General features: G+C 42.2%; 1 protein-coding gene across 1 annotated transcript in view; it reads right to left on the bottom strand.

The window, feature by feature from the left end:
• The window catches only part of STK26 (serine/threonine kinase 26), a 30,081-nt gene extending 13,580 nt beyond the window's left edge, over positions 1 to 16,501 (bottom strand). The window contains exons 1-2 of the mRNA XM_066182066.1: positions 16,371 to 16,501; positions 1,373 to 1,603 (exon numbers count right to left, since the gene is read on the bottom strand). Coding sequence (XP_066038163.1) covers positions 1,373 to 1,603; positions 16,371 to 16,412 — 273 coding nt within the window. The 5' untranslated portion in view covers positions 16,413 to 16,501. The remainder of the gene's footprint in view (positions 1 to 1,372; positions 1,604 to 16,370) is intronic.
• Positions 16,502 to 26,054: the final 9,553 nt, after the last annotated feature.

The raw sequence follows: 26,054 nt of genomic DNA, 5'->3' as shown, positions 1-26,054 counted from the left end.
AAATTATGGATATTCAGGAGAACAGGATTTAGGACTTAGCTCATCACAGAAAATAAAGGACTGCAAAAAAGACCAATCATGTCTGGATCTGCAGTACCATTTGCAGATTTGTGCACTGCTCCAGGGGAACCTCACTAGTTGAATTCAAAGTTATCTTGAGACGAACCTGCTTGTTCTAATATGCTGTAATGGTGGAAAGTAAATCCTACTTCTCAGACATTTATTACTTATTCACAAACAAAACAAAAATCCCACTGATTGAGCCAAATAGAGGGAAGCAAAAACGGGTTATCAAGGCCAGTTTGTATCTTTATTTGGGTGTGAGGAACTCACAGTAAACAGCAAAGCCACTACAGCTGTCCTACATTAGTCAAAATGAGAAGTTCGTATTTGGAGTATACTAAATATAATGGAAATTTTGGAAAAACAACTTGCCTGCTTGGTATTAAAATATAAGTGATTGAATACTTTTGCAATTTAAACAGAAAAAAGCAAAATCTACAAATACTTCTAAATACATTCTGTAAATACTTTTACGTATCACTGACCGATGCAGCACAAGTGTGACAGAGAGAACACTGATCAGAAATGTCGTTAAAATGTAGAAAATCCCACTACGCCTTTAGAGAGCAGAAATTTTGAGAGGGAGACCAAGCACCAAAAAACAAAACCAACCAGATAAACCTCCCAAACTGAAGCAAATAAACCAAAACCAACAAAAAACCCAAACACAAACAAATAATTCCTCCCAGATACTTAGTATACTTTGAACTATCACTAAAACTTTAGCTTACACTAAATGGTTTCAGGGATTTTTTAAAAGTCACCTAAAATATGCCAGCAGTACTACTTAAGGTGAAAAGGTTTACTCAACTCTTTGGTTTTCTGTAGGTTTTAATTTTTGTTTGTTTGTTAAATTATGCCTCAGATAACATTTCACACAGTGGTTACATAATTCTGCTGATGTCAGTGTTACTTTGTCTCAGGCCTACTAAGCTGCATAACTGCCAACACATTTTACATGGTGCAGGGTTTTTTTCCACACCAGGAACAGCTTTTATTTCTGTAACTATGAAGGTATATTTCTCTTACTCAGAAAAGCCACTAATTTGCGCTAGGGACTGTGGAGGGAGGAGAGAAACCCAAGGTCCAAAAGCAATGGCAAAAGGAATCCTTTATCACCTCTGTTCATTCTGTAGCCATTTTGTGCAAATCCCAGCCCCAAAGAGCAAGCAGTAGAAAGAGAAAAACTCTGTTCAAAGAAAAAAAAAAACCTACTAAAAATGCCAGGTTGGCATGATAAATCTTCCTTAATTGTGCATGATTTTCCTAGCAGCATTCTAGCAAATCTTTGTGCAATATTATACATTACCTTTAAATAAGATCCATAGTATTTTGTTACATAAGGACTATCACACTGACTTAAAACAGTTATCTCTTGCTGTATATCTTCTATTTCATCTTCTGCTTCCTCAAGGTCTATGATTTTTATGGCAACCACTTGCTGAGTCCGATTATCAATTCCTTTGAAGACCTCACCAAAGGAGCCTTTCCCAATGCGTTCCAATTTTGTGAATAGTTCTTCTGGGTCTGCTCTGTGGTTCTAGAAAAAGAAAATAGAAAAAAAAAAAAAAAAAAAGAAGGGAAAAAACCACATGAGTTGCCTAATTTATTTCCAAGTTATTAGCCCTCATTACTCCCCAGGAAGCACGTCATCCAGATTTTACATCACCAGAAGGGTTGTATCAGGTAAATTTATTTCCTAACACACTAATTCTAATTCAGCTATTAGTTACAGAACATACATTATGCAATTCTGTCTAAGGCAAGTGAGCCTCATCAGGGAGGGAGTCAGGTACAAACCTCATTTCACTTCCTCCCAAAGCAACCCTTTAAAATGAAAGAATAGAGCAGTTCTTAACATTAATCCTGTCTGTGCAGTAATTCAGAAGACCGTAGAATGCAATTCCTGGCACAGGACCACCAACATCACCCAGGCAGAAAAGGCTGGGCTTCCCTCCTGGCCAAGAGCCTGGGGCAGGCACAGCTCCCTGTCACCTAACATAGTGAGGGGTGCTCGGGAGAGGATGGCACGGCTGCCAGGGTGCAAGATCAGGTAAGACCAGGTGTCTCCAGAGCAGTTAAAAGTGCTGACAGAAAGATGAGCCAAAGGGACTGAGATGAGCTCAGCTGCCACAGAGTACTCAACCTACGGCACTGAATAGAACTGGCTGGTATCACGACACATGCCTTGCAGAGGGGAGCAGAGCACTGCTGAGCACACTGCTGGTTTGGAAACTCTGCTGAATAACTGCTCTTAAAATCACCAGACTAGTTATTATAAAAATATTTTAAATTTCTGAGGAGGGAGGGCAACAAAAAGGAAGCAAATTCTCATTCTCCCATCAAGATAAAGCATGCCATGTGGCTGCTTAGAGAACCTTGCATAACCAAACATCAGAACATTGGCTTTCGAAGGACATGGATGACACACTTCACAGTTTAAGAACACAGAACTTCAGATGAGAGTACAAAAATTTACAGAGAAATGTTTTGAAGAGGTCAGACTGACACTCCAACAGAACAGAACAGCCCATGCTTTGCAGATCAACAGAATTAAATGCTTTACTGCTATCAGGACTGAGCAACTGACTGCACAAATCAGTGCTGAATAAAGAAACATCCCGGCTTGAAAAAAGCCCTCTAATTCAGTTCTGAATTAAGTAAAAAAGTTTTGAAAATAAGGAAGAGATGCTTTGCTCTGTATCTTTCTCACATTCCAAAAGTCAGAACCAGCAAAAGAAGCAGCAGGTATGGCAAAAGCAGGCATTTAACCCAAAGCAGAGATTACCCTACACAACCAAATACTCAAGTATCAACATGAAACTCCAGAAAATAACTTTACATTGGTGCTCTTGGAAATTCATGGGAAAATCTTTACTGGGGGGGGGGAAGGAAAAAAAAAATTAGTACTTTAAGCTACTCCAAAATGGACAGTCCCATTTTCTCACATCTGGGTCCTTACTCTTGGAATTTATTCCACAATACAGTGAAATTAAGCAGGAAGCTGATTTAGCTAGGAATTAACCATATGATTTGCCAGGTTTATTTTCAGCTGAATCAGTTCACAGTTCATATATACCAAGCTGTTATTTCTGCTATCACAGGAGGAGGGAACATGAATTAGTAGAGCAGATTCCCAGTGTCTGTGGAGGTAAGATTCCTAGATTTTGCAAACATACAGGACACACTGTTGCTCCTGAGCAGCACATTACAACAAGAATAAGGAGCTTCCCCCTTTGTCTGCAATGAGTTCATTGCTACTCTGCTCCATTAAAAACAATTCCTAGAAACAGTTAAACATAAAACTTATGCTTTCTTCTTTTGATAGAAACAGTGAAAGACCTAAAAGATTAACAAATACATAATCAAAGGAAATGGAAAATGAAAAAAAAATGGACCTATTTGGTCTGAAGCCTGGGAGAACTAATATCGTTATATTAGGAAAGAAAATGACTGAAGGCTTCAGGTGCTTATAAGATTTTTACTTAAAATGGTCCCAGAACACCAGTAAATCTTCAGACTGTCCAAAGACAGACACATTGCTGTACATTACTGCATCAGCTCCTGCCATAATTTCATCGCTAAGACCAAAAAACATTTAAAAAAAAAATCTGAATTTAAAATCTATTTCCAGGGGTGCTCCAAAAATTATTGTGGGGACAGGTGTGGCAAAAGCAGCAGTGACTGCCACCCAGCCTTTCCCTGCTGCCAGGTAAGAGGGAAACCATCCTCCAGCCAGGAATGGTTTCTCAACTGCATTAGTTACAATAAGGAATAATTAACTGATAGTTCTCAACTTACAATAAACAGACACACACTTTCAAGAAACAAGAAAGACTACTGGCAAAACTTTATATTGATACTTAAATACTCATCTTCACAAAAACTAGCTTCAGTTTAAGACATACTGCTTGGAATCTGGGAGTCATTCATACTAATAGGCATTGTTGATTTGAGATTAGACCTGTTAAATACTTCCAGTCAGATAAAAGAAAAGCAATTTAATCACAGACATACTCAGCTAATCCAGCCCTTCACAAACGTCTGATCACCTCAAAGGGCAACACTTGGATTTTGCTGGGGAAGAAACCTTAAACAGAAAACTCCTCAGGGCTCCTCAACAGAAAAGCACATCACATCACTCCATCCTATATACCCACTTAACCACCACCAACAGAACAAATCAGGCCTACAGATTCTCTCCCCCAAGCCACTCCAGGTGAATCAGAGCTTTAAAGGCCATTTTATCTTCCAACAGCACCTGATGCCATTGTGCGTGAGTGCTGGAGTACAGGGAGAGATCAGTCATGGCTGGACTTCCCAATGCCGCAGGACTCCATGTACATCCCTGGGAGGAGGAGGTGGAACAGAGGGGCATCAGAGGAGAACAAACTGTGCAGGACTACTTGAGGAAACAGTCACATCTTTCTATTCTCAGAAAATCCTCTCACAGCAAGCAAAGTCAGCTTTACAGCTTCTGTTACTCACGGAGGCTGACAAGGGACTGTAGGACACTCCAGGATAAGGAAAAATATTTCCGACCAACTACAGCTAATATTGAGATAAAGTCCTTTGGAAAGACTTCAAACTTGTAACACTACATAACTTAAAACATGGCCTGAGAACAAAGACTGCATCTTGAAACAGATTTGCTTTTACCTTTCTTAATTTCCTTGTCTTTCAGCCTACTGTTCTACAGGAATATTTTTCTTTAACTAATGAAAACAAAACAAAACTAAGAAAAGACTGCTCCGTAAACAAATGTATAGAAAAGAAGGGAGATATATTTTATATAAATAGAAATGCATATGTATGTATACACAGTCTCAATACATACCAGTAAAATTCTGCAACAGAGCTACTAGCTAAACTTCTAATATTGCAGAAATTAAGATTTTTAACACTTTCAACACTCCTGAGCAAAAACACTCGTTGTTATTCCTTGCTGTTTCACAGATCTTTCACTGAAATGGAAAACAAAAAAACTTTGAAAGATGCCTGCGTGAATAACTGGTATTCTTTTTTTAAAATAAATACTGGTTACCATGGGAAGCCATGTCTGTTGGGCAGCAGACAGTAACAACACAATAGACAGTATATGGACTCTATCATCACCTCTCCAGAGATAATACCTATAAGTGGACAAATAAGGCAGACAATGTCTTACTCCTTCCCTCCCTAAGCCCAATTCCACAGACAAAAGCAGCAACAAGTATGACAAGCACAGGCACAGGCCAGCTCCAGTCCTGCCAGCGTGACTAAGAGCACCAGCACGAGCGTGACAACACAAGCCCTCTGCACTGCTTCCAAGTACACCATTTCACCAGCCCAGCACAACCACACAGCCTGGGGCCTTCAGGAAATCTCCCCTCCTCTCTAACTCAACCTTGTGCCATCACTGTATGTGTTTATACACATCTGTATGTGCACGCAGAAAGTCACACCACCTGGCGCCAAAAAGACCTCAGGAGTCCATCCAGTCTGACCACCTGCCCAGAAGCCCCAAATAAAAAACACTATAGCATCATTTTTGCCAGCATACTTTTTCTTTTTAAAACATATTTTTTTGCCAGTTGTTATGTCAAGCATTCTGCCAATCTGGCTTATATAACCTATTTCCTTTGATTCCAATAAACACATGTTTCTGAAGCAATGTCCTGGCTGTGTTCTGCCACAAGACTGACTTGGTGACTCAGTTTTTCACCTCTTATCCTGTCATGTACCTGTTATTCAAATTCTGAATCCTTCCTTTAAAATAAACTCAAAATATACTGAATATGTAATTTCCAAGATTATACAGAAATCTAGCAACACAGACCAAATTAGAAGAAACAGTATGTCAGGTTGTGTCTGGTGCAGGACAGCTCTTTTACAGAAACAGGTCTTCTGAAAATGCTCATTAATGAATTTCATTCAAAGGTACTGAATACAATTGAATGAAAAAAACAAAACTTCAAAGAATCTCAGAGGGAGACTGAACTAATACTCTGATTCTAACAAAATCAAGCACCTAACATCCTCTAGGATTTCTAAAGTGACAATTTTAAGAGTCTTGTGAGATTTCTTTTAAGTAGTCTGTCAGTGTGAGAACATTCATCCTTATCTTAACAGTATTTCTAAAACCTGACTGAGAAATGCTGTTACACTATGAGGACTTTCAAGCATCTCCCAGGCTCTACAATTTTAAGGGAACAGAAGTTCCCTTAAAATTGTAGCACTGCTGTAGAGCAGCTCACCTACACTTACACCTACATCACCCAAATATACATTAAATAAAGACATAATAATTAGTTCAAAGGATTTTATAAAAGGTTGGTAAGAGAAGACCATAGAGTGTTTTCTCATGTTTTTCAAGCATCCACTACTATGGCAGCCTAAAAGGTCTTGGTATCTTTGAAAGCCATCAGAATTACCTGTGTTTTAAAGACTGTCATTTCAAGCAATTCCATTTGCAGGCATTTACCTATTCTCAGATAATAAAGTACCTCTTAAATTTTTCTTCTGTTCAGACCCCCCTAAAATAAAATTAAGAGGAGAGTAAGACTGACAACCTGATAGGCTACAGTACTTCTTAAGAGTAATGTCTTCATCAACAGATACATTCTTCTGCATCTTTTCTTGTACACTACCTGGATGTAGTTTCAGATATTTTATATATATATATACACACACACACAAATTATACACCATGCATATTCATTCATGTAACAATACTTATTCACATAAATTATACATATATTTTCATATTTACCTGCATAAGGAAAGTTACTCACAGAGAAAGTGCCATAGGCGTGTGGGGTGTGTGTGTGTATACATAAAAATTTAAGTAGTCTGAAGCTAATGAAGGCACAGGTGCAGATCCATTATTACTTACAAAGAATAAGAAAAATGAATCTGCTGACATTCAAGACAAGGGTGGAACCTATAGACATCTCTTTTTCTCCCTCTTGAACACATACATGCTTTTGTTTTCAGCTATTCTGGCAAGTAAATTAAACTCTGTTGCTACCCCGCAGTCCTATTCAAGACTACGACATCAGGATTTCATTATATTTATTGGAGCTGTATGATACACACGCAGAGAAAATTATTTTAACAGCAACAACAACCAAAAAATTTGGTTTTATCAAACTTTTACATTATCCACAAGTTTTTCTACTCAGTGGGTAGTAAAAACTAGATCTGGGTTTTGCTGTCCTTAAATGGGACCTGACCTCTGTTACACCGTTTATGAAACATCTCTCATATCTGACAAGGCCAAGACTCATTGCCATTTTTAGTGAGAACCTAGGGAACTTCATATAAAAGCAAAATCAGCAAGCAAAAATGTATGTGGCTTTGTTTTCAATCAAGTCAGCCATAAGGCGAGCTGCTTGAAAATTTATATGAGTATCAAAACCCTGAAATCAGCATTCAAACCCACCTCTTGTCAGATTTTTAAGGAAAGAATTACCTGCATATTCAAACCATCTCTGACCTGTGGCAGATGCGAGCTGTCAATTGTACGTTATGCCGAAAATGGAAACCACAGAAGTCACTTCCTCTATTCTTAGCTTTTCTTTCACACAACATAAAGCAGCTTAGGAAGAGCATAAATAAGCACAAAAAAAAGACTAATACCATATGTACCAAAGATTAGATCTTTGACACAAGGCAATTGAAAAAAATTACACCAATTATTTATAGAGTACTCTGCACAGAGGAAAGGAAACAAAGAGACATTTCCCATGACAGTGAGTTTCTCTATAACTGATATTCTACACATCCTACAATTCAAATAGAGTCCCACTTGGCTTCCATGTATCAATACCTTTTAACTACCTAGTGTATTTTTGAAACGTCCTCAAATCACTGCATACAGCTGCATAATCTTCAGTCTGTTCACATGTCTGAGGAGCACAGCCTATCAAAAAAACCCCACCACACACCTATTACATGACTAAGTCTTTACTATGATTCGGCAAAAATGTAAGTGGCTGAGTATTTTCTAGCTAGAAGCACCAACATCCTGAAATGGAGATAGAAATCACATCAACAGGTTCTGGTGGCCCAGTGTTTCAATTCTGTCCTGCATTTATTAAGAGTTCAACAACTGATCTTTCACAACAAGTTTCATCTTCTCTGTTGAACAGTGCAGGACAAGTGACTGCTGAATGAGTAACTAACCCACCTCAATGAACTAACATGAATCAGAAGTCAGAATATAAAAGACTACTGCAATTTTTCATTGCCGAAAACCACTTATAACCTCTCCATTTTAAGAACTGCTCCGAAAAATGTAATCTGCAGAGCGATTTCAAAGGCCACATCTAATAGGAAAATGGAAAAATAACCATTTATGGGCTGCAGCCTACTTTTAGCAGTGCGCCTTTCCTTTCAGCACCAGTCTGCTTATCAGTACATAAACATTTTTTTTTAATTCTTGCCACACCCATTTAAAGGAATAACCATGTCAGAACTCTGCCAGCAATAACCTGCATCATTACAGCATTTCAACCATTTTCCTAATACTTAAATACAGCTAAGTGGCAACTGCTACATAAATTTGACAGGCCTTCTCACTCTAGAAGCCATTAGCATTTATTCTATGTAAGTTAGGACTTGATGCACAGACCGTCCTCCTGTAAGTAAGATTGGAAGTATACTACAAGCCAGCTAGAACACAAATAACAACAAAATCCAGGTTTTTAACTAGCCAATTCATAAACTAAAAGGTAGTAAAAAGACCTCAAGTATGACACGTTAGTACTTTTGCTAAATCTCTCCACTGAGGAAGTTATTACTTATTTTCAGGCCAAACAAAACTTAAGTGAGGCACAAACATGCTAGCTGAAAAAGGATGGCTCCAAACCACAGTGTGGGTGGGTTAAAGAGCAGGCCACAAGTTTAGTTACCACAGATAAGTCTCCAGGCATAGTGACTGCCTGCAATGAACCCTAAGTGGGACCCCATACTTAGAGGGTATCACCATTCCTTTAATTTGGGCAGGGACCATTTGGAGAAAAGAAGGCAAATACCAGGCTACTAGAATCCTATGTTTCTGTCCTTTTCCCAAGGCTAGAGGACCACAAGCTTGAAAGCAGTACTCTCTTCTAGAACAATGGCCCTTGATCAGATCGATGATACTGGACCTGAAGCTACAAAAAGCACACAACAAAAAACCAGAAATACAACTCCAAAACGAGCTACAAAGAAAGAAACCTCTGCTGCCAGAACCAACCTGCCCATTTCAGGAAACTCGTTTTTCAATTAATTTGCAGCTCATTCACAGCATGGCAAAGCATCTCATTACATAAAAGCCAAGGGGAAGGGGGAGGGGAGGAAAAGAAACACCCTGAAGAAAAAAAATCAGATTCTTCTTGCCAACTAGGCTAGAATAAAGCCGTACAGGAATGTAAAAATGTTCTTGCTATGACCAGCTGCCAGATGATACCTTCCAAGGTGAGAGATCAACAACGAGAACATTTTGCTCTCCTCATAATTCTCTATGTTTTTAACTGATCTACATCAATAGAAATCCAATCTTTTTTACTCAGTGTTTTACATTTAGGCATGCTACAACACTCATGGTCAGTTCAAGCTGTACACTTTTTTTATTATTCTGTATTCAGCTCCCAACACAGAAGCCTCCACTGAAACACAACTTGACATCTAGCAAAGCACAGACACCCTCTAATCCTCCCCCAGTCAACATTATTCAGATATTCAACAAAACATATAACAGTACCCAGCTGAGAGGAAAGCCCGCAAAAGGCTGGGGAGCAGGAGGAAACAGGGGGAAAAAAAAGCCATTCTCCAGGACTGAACACATGGTTCTTGAATTCTGGTTCACATAAACAGTGAAGCCACTCTGGGCTCTCAGACACCCCCTTGCAAAGCTCAAGTGTGAAAACGACAGATTTCTGCACATTTCTCACTACTTTTTTTCCTTCACTGATGCAGAGAGGATTCATGCAGAACTATGACAGACCTTGTCACAAAGCTCTTTCAGATATGCTGCCTCCATCAGGACCATTCAAATTCAGACTTCAGCAACACAAACTTGGTTACACACTTCCAAAAATTGCAGTTCTGTGCAATTCTTCAAAGTTTTCCTTATGAAGAAGGAACTAAGTTGAAGTCATGCCCTTTCCTGAGCTATGGACCTAATCAATACAGTCCCTCTCTGAAAAAACACATGCACAAAATGACAGAGAATGAGATCAGCAAACTACTGCTACTTTGTCAGTACCTGTATTAACAGTTTCTCTAACCCCATTCTTTTTGCCAAATCTATTTAGCTAGCGATCCTCTGGCAGAGAAGATTTCAGTGAGTATCACCAGGTGGGCAACCTTCCCAGATTTAAGCTTCTCCTCCAGAGCTAAGGAGTGTGTTCAGTGATCCTCATCTAATCAGCAGAACAGACATGTTCCAGAAGAACTGCAAGGAGTTTAAATTTAAAGAACAAATGACAGTTCTTTAAATAGAGTAAATACTGGTGAGGCAGTATTAGGAAGGAATTTTATTTCCAATTATTGTAAGAAAGAAATACCAGGATTTGGAACAGTGACTCCTGACGCAATAGATACCTCACCAACGCTTTATTTCTTCAAAGACAACATACAAGTAGACACTACAGCGTGACAAAAAATATTTGTCACAGAAGCATTTCAAAACCAACTTTGTACTGTACATCTCCAACCTCATCTTCCCAAAATCCATTCCTGAACCCTTCTGACAATTATTAAATTCAGTCCCTAAGAATAAATGAAAGACAAAACTGTAGTCTCTTATAATTTTCCAAATTTCATAACTTCTAAATCTGATGACAGTCACCAAAGAGAAAACAAGTGGTACTTTTACTACTGGTTCTAAAGTTCAGCCTTTCACTTTTAGAGATGACTGAAACTGAGGCAACTACTCTTGTCTATCTTCACTAATACATTTCACAGGTCACGTTGAACAGATGCTGTCACAGAAACACACTCAGTCATATATATGCTTTCTGGTGTACCACTGAGTTTCTATATATAAAGAAACATTCCTCCCCTCAAAATAAGTACCTAAATAAGAAATTGCAATATATTACTGAGCTATTGCTTGCTATACACTCTCCTTTTGGAGAAAGAGGAGGAAAGAAAGACAAAACTTTCACCAGGACTTGTAAAGCCAAGCCACTGGAGTTTAAAAACAGCCAGTGCAAATATATTCAATGTTAAAATCTGAATAAAACAATAATTATATACTTTTAAAAGTTAGAACTCGGTTTTCAGATGTAATGTTTTTACTTTTGTGGGAATATTATTCTCTCCTCAAAACTGAGAGTATATGCTGGTACAGAACAGCACAGAGATTAAGGTGAGTTGGTTTATGTGCTCTCTCCAGCTAATTTGCCTCAGAATTCCAAGTCAAAGCACTTAATGTGTCCATTAAACTGCAAAATATGCACAGAAAATACTACTACAGGACCGGACTTATTCTTTGAACCCTGATAAAAGCATCTGCTGAATGCCAGATGATTGTAACTGCACAGCTCCCATGTACTGAATACTTTTCAGAGCTCTGTCTACTCTCCTCCTTTGACTAGTAAGACAGTACAAGGATGACTGAGCCCTACTTTTCTTGTCACCAGAGTAACTTACCACGAGGCCTAAGAGGGAAGAAACAAGTTCAGCTAATAAGGCCTGAGCTGATTTAGCAATCTACTATTAGATACAACAGAGCTTGAAGGTCCTGCACAACCCGGAAAGGAGGAACTGCAGTGTTGAATCCCACAAATATTTTAAAGGAGATCTGCTTCAAGCAGAAAAGAGGCTTGTTCTCCATAAGGCTTCAAATACTGTCTTCCTGCAGTCTACCTGCACTGTTGCTCAAAGTAACAATCAAGGAACTGAAACTGGAAAAAACACTACAGTCCACATCATAAAACATCAGTTTTCTAGGCACTGTGGAAGTCTCCTGGCGTCCTGCAAGTGCCAGACTTTCCAGTCTCCCTTAAATAAGACATGTTTCTAGACAGTAAAAGTTTAAAGCCTTTTTCAAATTTGCTGTAGAAACATCTGGATACAGCTCAGTTCCTAGGAGAGGAATTAATTAAAAGAACCTTGAATGGATCTTTCTTCAAAGGTTTAAGTTCCTCTTAAATGCACTTTCTAAATATATAAGTATTTTACAGTAACAGGCTCATTGCTCTTAACAGAAGTCATATTCTTTTAACTTCAGTGCATAAGGTTTACTAGAAAGCTGACACGTTTCCAGACTAGCTTCAGGTACCACACATTTCTAGATGTGCGCTAAGGTAAGAGAAAATGTGGATTTTTTTCTAGGGCTATGAAAAGGACCACTTACAAAATCAAACCTTTCACTAGCCATCCAACCAGGCATTAACTGATCTGCCCCTGAGCAGCCTGCAGGGAGGGACTCTCCACCTGCCAGGATCAGGCCGTTCAGTGAGCAGCACCCTACAGCCACCCTGTTAACTGGCAGCACAGAGAGCAAAGCTCACCTTGACGTCCAAGTTTTCATTTAATCAAGCAATCCCTCAATTATGAATCAGAGTACACTGCCTGACAGGTCACATGCTCCTGGCTGCTCCACTTTTAGAGGAAGTTAGGTTCTTTATTGCAAGATAGTCTGAATGCCAACAAAAACAGATGGAGAGCAGTTCTAAACAACCTCTCTGGCTGTGCTCAAAACTACCGTCATACAGGATCAGGAGATATCAACAAAGCCATGAGAAAGGAAACAGAAAGTGTTCAGATGAACAGGATAGCAGAGATAACGGGACATAAAGCCCCAAACCAGGATCCAAAGACACACATACTAACAAAAAATAAAATCAGGAGAATCAATATTTTCATCAGTGAATAAATTAGTATTCCACAGACTTAAGGTTCTGCATGACAAATTAGTATAGGAAAAGGATAAGTTTATACATTAAAACTCCACCAGCTAAAGAAAAGCGTTTATTACTCGAGTGATGCTCCATCAAGTTTACAGACTACTTTAGAAAATTTAAATGCTGACATATTGAAAAGTAGCCTCCCTGTCCACCTTAGAAAGATTCATTGTTACTCACTTGCAAGTGAAGTTTCCAACCTCCTCTATTTGTACAGAGTTTTGAAGCATTGTGTGAGATGCTGCCAAGAACATAAGTTCATCAGAAACACATCAATCTCAAATGACTGACAACATCCTTGAAATGTTCGGATCACTTGAAACAAACAACCCTCTGAACTATGTACTCTATTTGCTGGGCAACACAAAAGCACTTAAGACTAATAATAAGGGGTCCAACACCACCCTCACTCCAGTTGTTTTGAGCACCTGGGCTGGCAAAGACACAGGCAACATCTCTCTTGCAAGCTGTTTCTTGAAACGTTCTGGAGGAGTTCAACTGGATTCCTTGAAGACTGCTGGTGAACAGGTTTCTCACTGTGAGATCTCAAAGCATTCCAGACTAAGAACTAGCTTGATTATTTTTATCCCAAGGAACAAAGTTACTGTGCCATTACTGAATAAAACCTCAAACCTGACAATCAAGCTCACTGCCAACTGCGCTTCCTGTAACCGGGACACCTTAACTGTGCTCACCACCCTTTCAATTTCCCATCTCATCCCGGATTCTGTGTAAAATGCCATAATTTGGGGTATCACGTTCAGCTTCAGGACACTCATTTTATACATACACTGAGTACTTTGATTTTACTGAATGGGCTTAGGAGTTCAGCAGCTGGGGCTAAGTTAACACTGTACAACTGCATCAAGTGGAGCCTTTCCAAAGGAGCAAGGAAAATGAACGTGTTTAGGAAGTTGTTTGCAGAGGCAAGAAGTGTTAGGTATAAAATTTGGTTTTGTTAGGGACACAAGACAGGTTAAACAGAATGTAACCACTACATAAACAAATGGCTCTGTAACTACTCATAAGGGCAATAGATAATACTACCTCTGGGTGTGCCATTGCTGCCAGGGGACTAAAGTCAGACTCCAAGTCCACCAAAATAACTCTGTGTGATTTTCTGTAATTTTCCATGTTTGAGGTTTTTTTAAGGGGAACTGACTCTTCATAAGATGAAAAAATCTTAGAAGAGTCAAAAAAACTCCTGATATACTTTGCTGACTAACTGTCTTAAGCCTTGGTTTTGGAGTGTGCGAATTATGTAACATGTTTATTTCTGGATTTTTCTTGATACTTTTTGTATAATCAAATGTAAGGGAAAGCATAAGATGACAATAAAGCTGAAAACTTCAAGCTTGTGACATTCTCTGACAAATTCAGTTTCCAATTTTTATATCCAATAAAACCTTCCCTCAACAGATTTCAGAACAAGAGGTTTGACATTACACTTTCCCACAGTGATAGTTTTAACATAACTATTACATCTTGCATCACAGAAGAACCTGTTTATTCCTTCTTCAATCAATCACCACACATTAACACTGAGCAGAAGTAGGCACGCTTTTACCATCACTTAGATAACCCTGACTGAATAGTCCAGAGAGGTAAAAAAAACCAAAAAGGAAACAACTCTTCTACTTCAGACTGCCATGCAGTTGTTGTGTTGATTTCAGGGTGGGTTTTTTTTGTTTGTTTGTTTTTTTAAATTAAAACAGTCTGTATTATGACTCTTCTAGAAGTAGGATGAGCAGATTTACATCACACCAAATTCTGTTTCTTTATATTCTGATGGTTTCAGGACGTGTGTAATCATCTTCATTAAAAAAAGTAAACCAAGGAAAAAAATGTGCCTTAATTCTATGCATCTGGATTTATCTAATAGTTTAAAAAATGTTTTTAACATACTGATATATGTTAAGGGCTGTGGGTTACACTAGTAACAATACTGGTAGGGATAAGGATGCTCTTAGGATAAAGTTTATTAGTATAACAATGGAAAAACATAATCCCAAATAATTTCAAGGTCCTTTAGTGATGGCAGATATGGAAAATATGACAGTAATACATTTAGCAGATATAAAAATGGGAAATTGACAAACTAGAATGTTGAAACAGGAGTGTCCCAAATACAAACATACTAGAAAGCCCAGAGGCTGTAAATAAAGAAGCTCAGATTAAAGCCTTTAGCTCTTTTATCACAAAATTTCTTTGGAATGTTGTAATGCAACAGTTACTCTGACACAATGGAATAAGCAGGCTGAGAAGATGCGGCTCGTGTCCTCTTATGGAAAGTCAGCAAATGACCATAATTTAACAGATTTCAGAAAGCCAAGAAATTATTAGAAATGAGAAAGGTAAAATAAACCACAGCACTGTAACTGGCATAAATTAATACATAAATACTGCTTACACATCAAATCTACACTTTCTAGAAGTCATGAAGTTACCTGACCAAGAGATATATTAACTTTCTGTTCTGAAGCTTCCTGAACTGTATCTCTCACATAGGAAGAGATGTCCCACAAATGCTTCTATATTATTTGAAGAAAAAAAACCTATAAGTGAAATATTATAGAGATATGAATATCCCAGAAGTAAAGACAATACTCCAAACAGTGACGGGGCTGCCAGTGTCTGAGAAGCAAAAATCAACACTGAAATGAGCTGGGTTCTCAACTACTTTATATTGATAAAGACCTGTGGCCAAATTTGTATTAGATTGTCCAGTGGAGTAAGAATGAAGAGTCAGAGGTATTCCACCTTTCCTATGAAAGTCAGTAACATACCAACTTGTTTGTTTTCTAAGCAACGTAACACAAACGTACAAAAACGACACTAGGCCTCATTCCCAGGCCAGGGGAGGTGCAGGTTTCTGACAGACTATGTTCCCCAGTGCTCTGTGCCCACCAGACCTGGCAGACACCACCTTTCCATGACTCCCAAGGTCCTCCGGGAAGCTGCACTACAGGCCCAGCGCCAGGGCGGTGGGGAAGTCCTGCAGCAGGTCCGCCTGCCAGGGCGCCTGGTATGTCATTTACAGCCCACCCACACACCCTGCGATTAACTTCATTTCGCCTTTAATCAGTTTTAGAGGCTCTGACGTGCTCCTGGATGCGGAGCGGCCACCCCTGAACAAAGGGGGCAGGGAGGGGAATCCCTTCTCCCCCGCCGGGGCGCAGGTATGCGGCCCCCGAAGCCTGCCGTTACCTCGCAGCAGCCCCTGCTCCCCTCCCTGCCTCCCTCGCTCCCCCGGCGAGGCGGCCGGCCCGGCCTCCCTCCAGCCTGCCCGCGGCCTCCCCGCGGCCCCGCTCCGCTTCGCCCGCCCGCGGCCCCCCGCGCCTCGGCTCCGCCCGGTGCGGGCCGCAAGCGCCGCTTCCGGAGCCGGGCCCGGGCCCGGGGCCTCCATTTTGGGCCCGGTGTGGAGCTCACCTGCATGCCGGGCACTTGCACCGCCACGGGCGAGTGGGCCATGGCGGGCTGCGGCGGCCGGGCGCGCGCCGCCCGCTGCTCCCCGATCTCGGCCTCTTTCTCCTGGGCGGCGGCGGCGGCGGGGCCTGGAAGGACAAAGCGGCGGGGAGGCGGCGGCTTCAGCGCGGGCCGCGCTCCCTCCTTCCCTCCCCGCCCTGCCCGCCGGCCCCCGCCCGCCGCCGGCTCCTCACCTCGCGGCCGCGGGGCCGCGCTGCGCGAAGGGCGGGCGGGGGTCGCTAGCGCCGCTGTCCCCTGCCCGCCGGGCTCCCCGCAGCGGCCCTGCCCATGCCCCGCTCCCCCGTCCCGGCGCGGGGGCGGCTGCTCGGGGCTCCCCGGGGTGGCGGCTCTCGGCGCGGCCGGGGCTGGCTCAGAGCGCCATGTCGGGCCCCGGCTGCAGGCGGCGGCGGCGGTGCGGCGGCTGCTTCCGTCTGGGCTGGGGCGGGGCCGCCGCACGGCCCGGGCGTCACGGCACCCGCCCCTCGGGCGGGCCGGGGCCGGGGCACGGCGGAGGGAGGGGCCGCGGAGACCCCCTGGGGTCCGCACGGCCCGGGCTCGGGGCTGCGGCCGCCCGCGCTGTCACAGGATCACCGTCAAATAGGTTGGAAAAGACCTCTGAGGTCATCGAGTCCAACCTATGGCCCAACACCAGCTTGTCACCCAGACCAGGGCACCGAGTGCCACGTTCAATCTTTCCTTAAAAACCTCCAGGAACCGTGACTCCGCTACCTCCCCGGGCTTCCTGTTCCAATGTTTAAATCACCCTTGCTGTGAAGAAATTCTTTCTCATGTTCAACCTAAACCTCCCTTGTCCTGTCGCAGGTTTCCTGGGAGAAGAGCCCGACCCCACCCGGCTACAGCCTCCTGTCGGGGAGTTGTGCAGACAGACAAGGTCCTCCCTGAGTGTCCTTTCTCCAGGCCAAACACCCCCAGCTCCCTCCAAAATTCCTCATCAGACCTGTGCTCCAGATGCTTCACCCACTTCTGTTGCTGTTCTCTGGACCCGGTCCAGCACCTCAATGTCCTTTCTGAGCTGAGGGGCCCAGAACCGGACCCAGCACTGGAGGTGTGGCCTCGCCAGTGGCAATGCCGACCTCTTGGATGCTGTCATGGGGTCCCTCCTGCACAGTCCCTGGCCCCACTGCCAACACCCCATCACTCCTGGACCTCTGGCTCCTGTGCCCCGGACACACAGGGTAGCAACAGGATACAAATAACTGAGAGAATATTTGATGGGGTTTACTTACTTTTGTGACAAAAGTGGTGATGTCTTCTTGTCTCAGGGGTGCTCCTGGCAGCCTGCTGTGATGGAAGTGATGAGGGCAGGTCCACTTCGTCTTTGGAGGTTCAGCTCCCAGTTCAGGGTGGCTGGCTCTTCTCTTGGGTCACCAGGAGGGTTCCCCCCTCCTTGGCCTGCTCTGCCCAGCTGCAGGGGCTGCTGCAGGGCTGTCCCAACACATACCTCTGTCCCTCACCACCACCTGCTTTCCTGGTGAGGCGGGCTGCCCCCAGCATTCTACCAGGGCCTGGAGAGGGGAAAATAACAGCATTTTGAAGTGACTTTTTTCCATTCATGCATGAGTCACACATTAGTGTGTGTGATTCACGTTCCTATACATGTAAGTTTTGCCAGTTACTAAAGTAAATCTCAAAAATTGGCATTTTTTTATGGCACTGGTCTTCCCAGCAGCCCTTTAAATGTGAGTATAGAAATTACATGGATCCATCACAAATATCCTCATGGGTATGTGAGGGCTTCCCTGAAATTCATAGGTTTCTAGGTCTAAAAGCCAAGAAAAAGTAAGGTAAGCTGGAGGTGTTGGATTGCTGGCCATACCACAGCTATCCTGCTGAGAGGGTGGGTCCCTTCAGAAAGGATGTGACAGCAGGCAGTCTCCCTCCCTCAGGACTCAGAGGAATGTTGCACTGTGGCGAGGAATACAAAACACCTCTGTTTAAGGTAAAGTTGTGTTAAAACAGGCTGAAGACAAGACTTTCAAAGTTAGGCAGTCTTTCCATCCTTAACTCACTGTGGTTTGAACCAAAAAACAAACAGTAATGTTTGTTAAGGACGGGCTTGTGGATCGTGGTGGAATATTTTTTTTTCCAACTTGTCAGTTTGTTAAGCTTTTACTGTTACTAAAATATTTACTTTCTTCTGGACTTTTTTTTTTTTTTTTTTTTTAAATAGCATGACTTTAAAAGGCTTCTGTGTGATAGTTATACAGCTAAGTTACTTATGGGCCTACCTGGAGTTAATTTTAATGTGTGGAATGTTTAATGTAAGTATTTTCTGAAAGTTGATACCATATACCTAAATTAAAAAATGTTTTCCATTAATAAACCTCCGTGAAGAAATGGGGATTTCTACTGACAAAAAGTTTCTTAATTATGTACAGTGGTTCAGCAAATAAATGAATGAATATTCACTCATGGTACTTCTGAATCCTGCCTGATTCATTCTGCTCAAATATACTTAAATCACCTCTCCTTCTACCTTTTAATAATCTTTACAAAATGAGCCATAAAAGAATCCTGACAAATGAAATAGGATGATTTTTATTTCATGCTCCTGCTGCATTGCAGACCTGCTGCTCCTCTTTGGTTCTGAGGCTTTGCTTTTCTCTTTCTATCCATATATTACCTTGATTTTTCTCTCCAAATTCCTGCTAACTGTTTATCTCAGCCTTGTCTTGTTGTTATACATATTTTCTCCCTGTTTACTTTGCACCAGAGAATACTAATTGTCAATCCATTCTTCCTATTTTGGGGCCATATACTGAGACTTTTGGCCTTTTATGCCTTTCTGACTTGCATGCAGCTTAATATAACATGAAAGGGATTGTAGTAGACTTATTTAAGATAATTCTACTCCTCTTGCAGGACAACTGTGAAGCATGTGGTAAGGTGTTCTCCCCAGCAATTATATCTGTAGCTGCCTCCCATGCATGGCAGGTTGATCAAAAGAAAAGTGCAGTGACAAAAACACAAAGGAAAACATCCTGTGAAAAGGCAGGTCAGAAAGCCCGGGAATGACATGGTGAACAAAACCAGGGAGGAAAATCTGTCAGAGAATCTTAAGTAAGCAGCTGGTCATGCAATGGCTGAATCATTGAGCCAGGCTGTGAAGTGAGGTAGTCTGGCACCATAACATCTAAGAAAAGGGCTGTAATATTGTATTCCCCTCTGTAATTAGCAAATTCTAGTTTGTGCATTAAGAAAGACAGGTGGTCAGTTGCTGATATTGCGCTATGAAAGATCTTTCCTGCTCCCTCCCAGCCTGCCCTTTAAATACCTGGTGCTGCTGTTTTCCAAGACTCTAAAATGTGTCTATAATTCACTTAGGACAGCTCCCAGACAGTCACAGTAGTGATGTGACCCAAGTCAGACCTTCAACTGTTTCATGTTTTTTAACTACTATTTTTGTGTTGCTGGTGTGAAAATATAATTATTTTTACATCAGAAGACTGCAGGGAGCTATCAAAATCACAGAGCTTTTGCAGAGTGCCTGCGCCATGTTAGTTGCTTTAGACCTACCACAAAAAGTGGTAGAAATGTCTTTTGAACTTTTGAATATAAATGAATAAAATGAAATTAATTAGAGTGCTAAGCAGAAAAATACTGCATTTTACAGACTCCAAGGACTCTTCACAGTGATGTCGTGGGGGTGGGAACAGGTGTCTGATCTGGTTCTAGCAGAGCTGATGCAAACTTACACATCCCTCTAGAAAATATGATGCCCAGTTTCTGTGTATCAGGATGGATCTGGGTATTCCAAACACTTCAGTGCTTTTGCAAAGATCAGCTGGCTGGTGTTGCACTGACCTGGGCTTGTGGTGATAATCCCATGCGATGCATTTAGAGGCAGCCACAATTCTCTTGCCTAGTGCCTCTCAAGCAGCACAGCTAAAGGGTTATCCCATAAAAGTGGAATACAGCATCCCAAACCAGTAACTTTGAATACCTTTCATGTTTTAAAGTCTGAAACACCTTGCCAAAGATGTTGTGGAGGTTAAAAGTTAACTGGAATTGGGGGAAAAAAGAACCACATATTTATTTTATTAATGAGAACATGAGGGATGTCAAAGGAAGAATTAAAATGATTTTGTAAGCACATAGTTTCTCAATTCTTTGACATAAATCAGTCTCTGATTCATGGACATCACGGAAATCATTTTGTCTTCAAGGCTACTTATTTAGGACCTTCAGAATTTCCAGTGCTGCCACTAGAAGCTGCTGATACTCACTAACATGGGAGACAAATGTAGTCCTTGTCAATGCCTTATTACAGCTTTGATGTCTCTGTATCTAATAAATAATTTACAATTATAGAGCCTTGCAGCTGAACTAGAAACTGTACCGTAGTACATTCGCTTCTGCTCACCACCTTCATTCCCACACCCAGAATACATCTTGTCTCCCCTCATTCTCTAGTAATCTCCATATCCCACCTTCCTTGTAGCTTCTACAGCCCTGCGTATCCCCAGAGGAGGCAGCTCAGTTGTTCTGTAGGAGACCAGGTGCAAGGAGCTCCTGCAGTACTAATGGATTATTTAGATAATTCAGCTGCAAAAATATACCTGTCCCAACTAAGTGTTAAAAACTGGAGATTTTCATGTAATACAGCAAAACCATGCATTTTCTCCAGGAGACAACAATGGCACATGCTTGACAAAATTATGATGCTCCATGTCCTCCCTCAGAAGCAAAGGGAGCAAAATGATATTTCTTAGCAGAGCAAAATGATACATCTTCTTGCAATCTTCCTCTTAGAAAGGTCTGAACTATTTTTTAATTGACACTTCCTGTACTTTTAAGGAAAATAATCAGGCTGAGGTAAATACCTAGGATGGAAGAGATGGGTGAGGGATGCTGGTTCACCATATCCTTCAATGCAAAGACTAAAGATCATTAAATCAAACAAGCAGATGCCAAGTTCAAAACAAACAAAAGAAGGCACTTCTTCACACAGGGTATAATTAAGCTGGTGAACTATTTGCTACAGGCCAAAAGTGACTGGACAGTTTCATGGAAGGAAAAAAAACCAAAACCCTGACACTGGGAAATACTCTTTATAAAACTAGCACCTCTGGCTGAGGAATTAGGTGAGCTGCAAATCCCCTCAGGCAAGCACTGCCCTGCTCACTCCATTCTCATCCACTTCCCCAGCCCCTTCCACTGGCTCCAGTCAGAGATGACCTACTGTAGTGGATGGGCTTTGTTCTTGCATTATTGGCCTGTTCCATGCAGAAGTTTCAGCCTGGAGGGTTAAAATTTGGCCAAAGTACTCAGCTGAGGTGGGAGGAACTGCCCTGTAATGATAGGCAGAGCCACTTGCTAACAGGACCAGTAGACACAGTGCCCACGGTTCTAGATGAGTCTGTAGCACAGGAATATTGCATTGACATCTTTGATTTTCCATAACAGAGAAAAAAAAAAAATCTGTGAGTTTTCTTTATGAGGTCTTTATCACTAAACTGATAGTGTGTGTGTATTGTACCAGTCTGGTGAATGGTGAGTCACTATGTTCCTAAGGATTATGATATATTTAATCATAAGTTCACAAGTTCAAGGGCAATTTTTTCACCTTCACAAATACCCTTGTGCCAGTTAATTTTTTATTTCACTACAATATTTGGCTTAAAGATGATCTGTAGGATACTTCTGTGCTTCCAAGATTGCAAGGGAAGTGAGATGTAGCTACTTCTGTGCTTCCAAGATTGCAAGGGAAGTGAGATGTAGCTACTGGGTTTTTTTCTGATCACTTTATTACAAATATACTCTATTTACACTTCCATCTCTAAAACACACATCCCTAAATATACACACACACAGAGACACACATATATGTAGGTACAATTGTTACACAATGTAGTTACACAGTTTATAGGTAATTGTATCCAATTCAGTAGTTTAATATCATGAAACAATGTTCTCAGTTTATTGTTCTCATATATTCTTCCCCAGTTGCAAATATATTTTGTAATTCTAAATAACTCTTCCCTGCTCTAATTTCCCCCCCAAAGCAGGAAACCAGAATTTCAGCAAAGCTTGCGCTCTTGGAATACCAAAAATAGTTTGCTCACAACAGTGGAAAGGGTGAAGGAAGTGAGAGGCCCTGCCAGTGGGCAAACAAAGCACCAGCCCCAACTGCACAGTGTCTTTTCATAGCTAGTCCAACCTTTTTTTCCCTATTTTTTTTTTTTTAGTAAAATGCATACAGTATTTATAGAATTAAAAACATTTCTATATAAGGGAACAGCAAGAAGCTGGTTCTGGTGGAATTTCCACACTAACAAGGCACCCCTTCCAAAGAGGCTGATAGCCCTGGGCAGAACTCTGGGCAGGATATTTGTGAGGGCATGTTGCTCTGCCAGCACCAAGAAAAGGGTGGAGAGAAAGACAGACAAGTTGGGTTAAAGAAAACAGAGGAAAGAGGAAAAAAAAAAAGAGGTAATTTTTAAAACATACCAACTGAAAAAAAAAAAAAGTAGGGAAGGAAAGGGTAAAGGAGAAGAAAAAAAATTCAGAGATCAGTAATTATCTCTTCTTGATAATTCTCACATGGAATTACTGTACTAAAGGAAGGGATCTCCTTACCTTTCCTATCACATCTTCAATATTTTTTGGTGCCTGGTTTCTATTGCTCTTAAGAAGATTGTCTCTTCACTTCAGCCTCCAGCTAAGCTGGTCCACGTATGCAGCAAGGCAGCGATGATCTGAAGGAGGCAACTGGGAGGGAGAAAAGAGGAAAATGAAGTGCTAGGGAGCATTAGCTGTGAGGAGACTGCTTTTGCCCAGCTTTGCCAAGCTTCCAGTACCAAAACAGAACCACACGAACACACACACACACACACACACACACACACACACACACACACACACACACGTGTGTTTGTATGCACAAACACGTGAATGCAGACACACATCCTCAGTCCCTGTCCCCAGAGCTTCAGCCATCCTTCCTGAGAGGCCAGGGCCATCAGCTTGCTTCGTGCTTCTCTGCCACTTGCCTCTCAAGCTTGCTGCCCTCCTCACTGGCTGCAGCCACAACGCCTGCCTGTTGAGCCCTGACAGAGGGCTTGGCTCCTGGGAAGAGGTATTCACACACGATGGCAGCTCGAGAGAAGAGTTGAAAGGGAATCAAAGCCATCTCTATTGAAATAAACATCTGCTCTGCGTACAGTATCATGGCAACAGGGCTCACAAAATGCACGGGCAGCCTGCCAAGGGCTCCTGGCACATCACAGCTATCAGTACCTGCTGAAAACAGGCTGATGGAGCGGTCACGGCACAGTGGGGAGCACAAACGGGGACACTCAGAAGAGAAAACTTTGGTCAAAGCTAGAAATAACTTCATGGTTCCCTTGGAGGAATACGGCTCAGAAATCCATTGCCCCTGCAGTGACGCTGGTTGCTAGGAAGAAACGGTGGCACCACAGTCCCTTCCATGCAGCTGTGTGCTCATCACCCCAGCCCACAGTTTCTTCCAAGTTGCCCCACTGCAGACAGAGGAAGAAAGCAGTGGGATGTGGCTGTGGAAGAGCGTTTGTCCCTGGAAACCTTTTAGGGAGACATGTATTTGATGGCTCTCAGTTTACATTCAGTTCACTCTGAGGAGTGATCAGAATAGGCAGAGACACGTTGCCTTTGCCTCTACCCACAAGTTCTGCCCGGACAAACTGGGATATTAAATGGATTCCTCTCTTTTTTGCTTTCCACTCCCATATCCCTGGAGAGGCAGCACTGTGAGACAACATTGGTCTGAGACCAAACGAGGCAGTGACAGTGACAGCCAGTGCATCCAAGTGCTGCATTTGTCATGCATATCCTTTGCTTTTACTGATGGTGTCTTAGCAGGGGAAAGACCACAGTTTGGGTCATGGAAACTCACCTGAACCTCCAAGTTGGAACTTAGTAATGATGGCAAGAAGTCTTTTACATAAATGAATCGTGTGTGGTTGAGCCAATGTGAACCAATGTGAAGAGAGAGTCTGATAGTACCACTTTACTGAGCTTCTTAGAGCAGAAATACACATGAAATGCAGGAATGTGATACCTTCCTAGGAGAGGGAACAGAGGGATTTTTGTCTCCAGTCCAATTCACCCAAATTCCCTTCAGAGCACTAAGTGACAAACATGGCCTTCACTAAGAGCTTCAAAGGGAAATTTCTATTTGCATAAGAGACATACTCAGTTGAGTTGTTTGTTAAAAAGGAGCTTGAACTAGAGGAGAGAATGGAACAAATCTCTCGGAAAAATGTCCAAAAGCCACCGGATTGTGGGAAATGAGACTCAACATCTGTGTCCCAGTTGGGCTGTCACTCACGAACAGCAAGCACGCAGCTTTGTGTGAACTGCTAGATGTCACAGATGGTGGCTCTTGGGTGAAAAAAAATTAGGAGATGCTCAATACTTCAGCAAAGACAGTAAGGAGGAGGGGGGCAATCTGAGTTTGGGAGGATGAGGAGTTGAGAGCTTTGTGAATTTTACACCAAGACAGGGTAAAAGGATGACAGAGAGGAAAAGGAAACACAGGGGTAGCAGAAAATTCTGCTAGGTTTTCATTTCTGTTTGAATATGTAAATAGGGTGATCTGAAAATTTTCCTGGCTTCACCATTCTTTTTTCCAGGAAATGAACCCTCAAGCAATTCGGCAAACCAACCCAGCTGCCATTCACAGGTGTGACTAGCCAGGGGGCAAATGGGGTGACAATAAGTTGACAGGTCTTAGTCCCAGACCTGCAATCAGACTGGTAAAGGCGGAGCCTGATAGGTAAAATAAAACTCTGGGCAAGGGCCAGGGTTTGGGTGAATTGGTGACATCAAGGCACCAGCTTGGTGAGTGTGTGTATCTAAGTGCAGTGTGTTCAATGACGGAGGCTGCAGTAAGGAAGGGAAATTTCCACAACAGAGTCACTGTGTTGCCGGCTAAGAGCAACCAAAGAGCAGATGACTCATGAGTACACATCTCCCCTGACTGCTTTTGGAACTCTCCTCTATCTGGTCCAACTGCTACGTACACTTATCCCTTGTGCTGATGAGGAAGTCAGATGTAAACATGTGGATCAAGGACAGCAAGGCTACTGGTGGGACTGTAAATGCCATGATGGTGACAGCGTGACCTGTGTGCTAGAAGGCTGCATCTATAAAACACACAATGGGGGGGTGGGGGGGGTGAATCCTTCATGTGTGCTAGTGCTTGGCCACCTTTGCATCCAGGAAAAAGGGTGTATTTTTCAGAGAAACATAAATAATTGTGAGATCTAGTTAAATACCACCCTCAACTACCAGATGTGGAACAGCAAACTCATCCCAGGAAACTGCCACTACAAAGGTAAAAAAGTAGGGGGAGGGTATGGGTGAGAAAGGGATGAAGGGAAGAGGAAGCTTCACAGACCCTATTACCTTTCACTGCTAACGAGCTGCTGAGTACTTGGGCCACTGGTTCCCCCTTGCTCAATGTGTGAATGAGGAACGGTAGCAAAATAACCTACCAGAAAGTGCAAAAGGATCCATCCCCAGGAGATGTGTTAAGAGTGCGCTCCAGAGTCTGATGTTCCTGCTGTGTTTGACGAGGCTGGCACGGGGCAAAACGTTTACTAGACTGAGATACTAATGGGAGTCAGGGGATAAATGGGAGAAGAG

The sequence above is a fragment of the Chamaea fasciata genome, unplaced genomic scaffold (assembly GCF_029207755.1).
Source record: "Chamaea fasciata isolate MVZ Bird 193981 ecotype frontalis unplaced genomic scaffold, bChaFas1.0.hap1 SCAF_4, whole genome shotgun sequence".
Lineage (NCBI taxonomy): Eukaryota > Metazoa > Chordata > Aves > Passeriformes > Sylviidae > Chamaea > Chamaea fasciata.
Note: the sequence above shows the minus strand (reverse complement) of the source record. Positions and strands in the feature narration are given on the sequence as shown.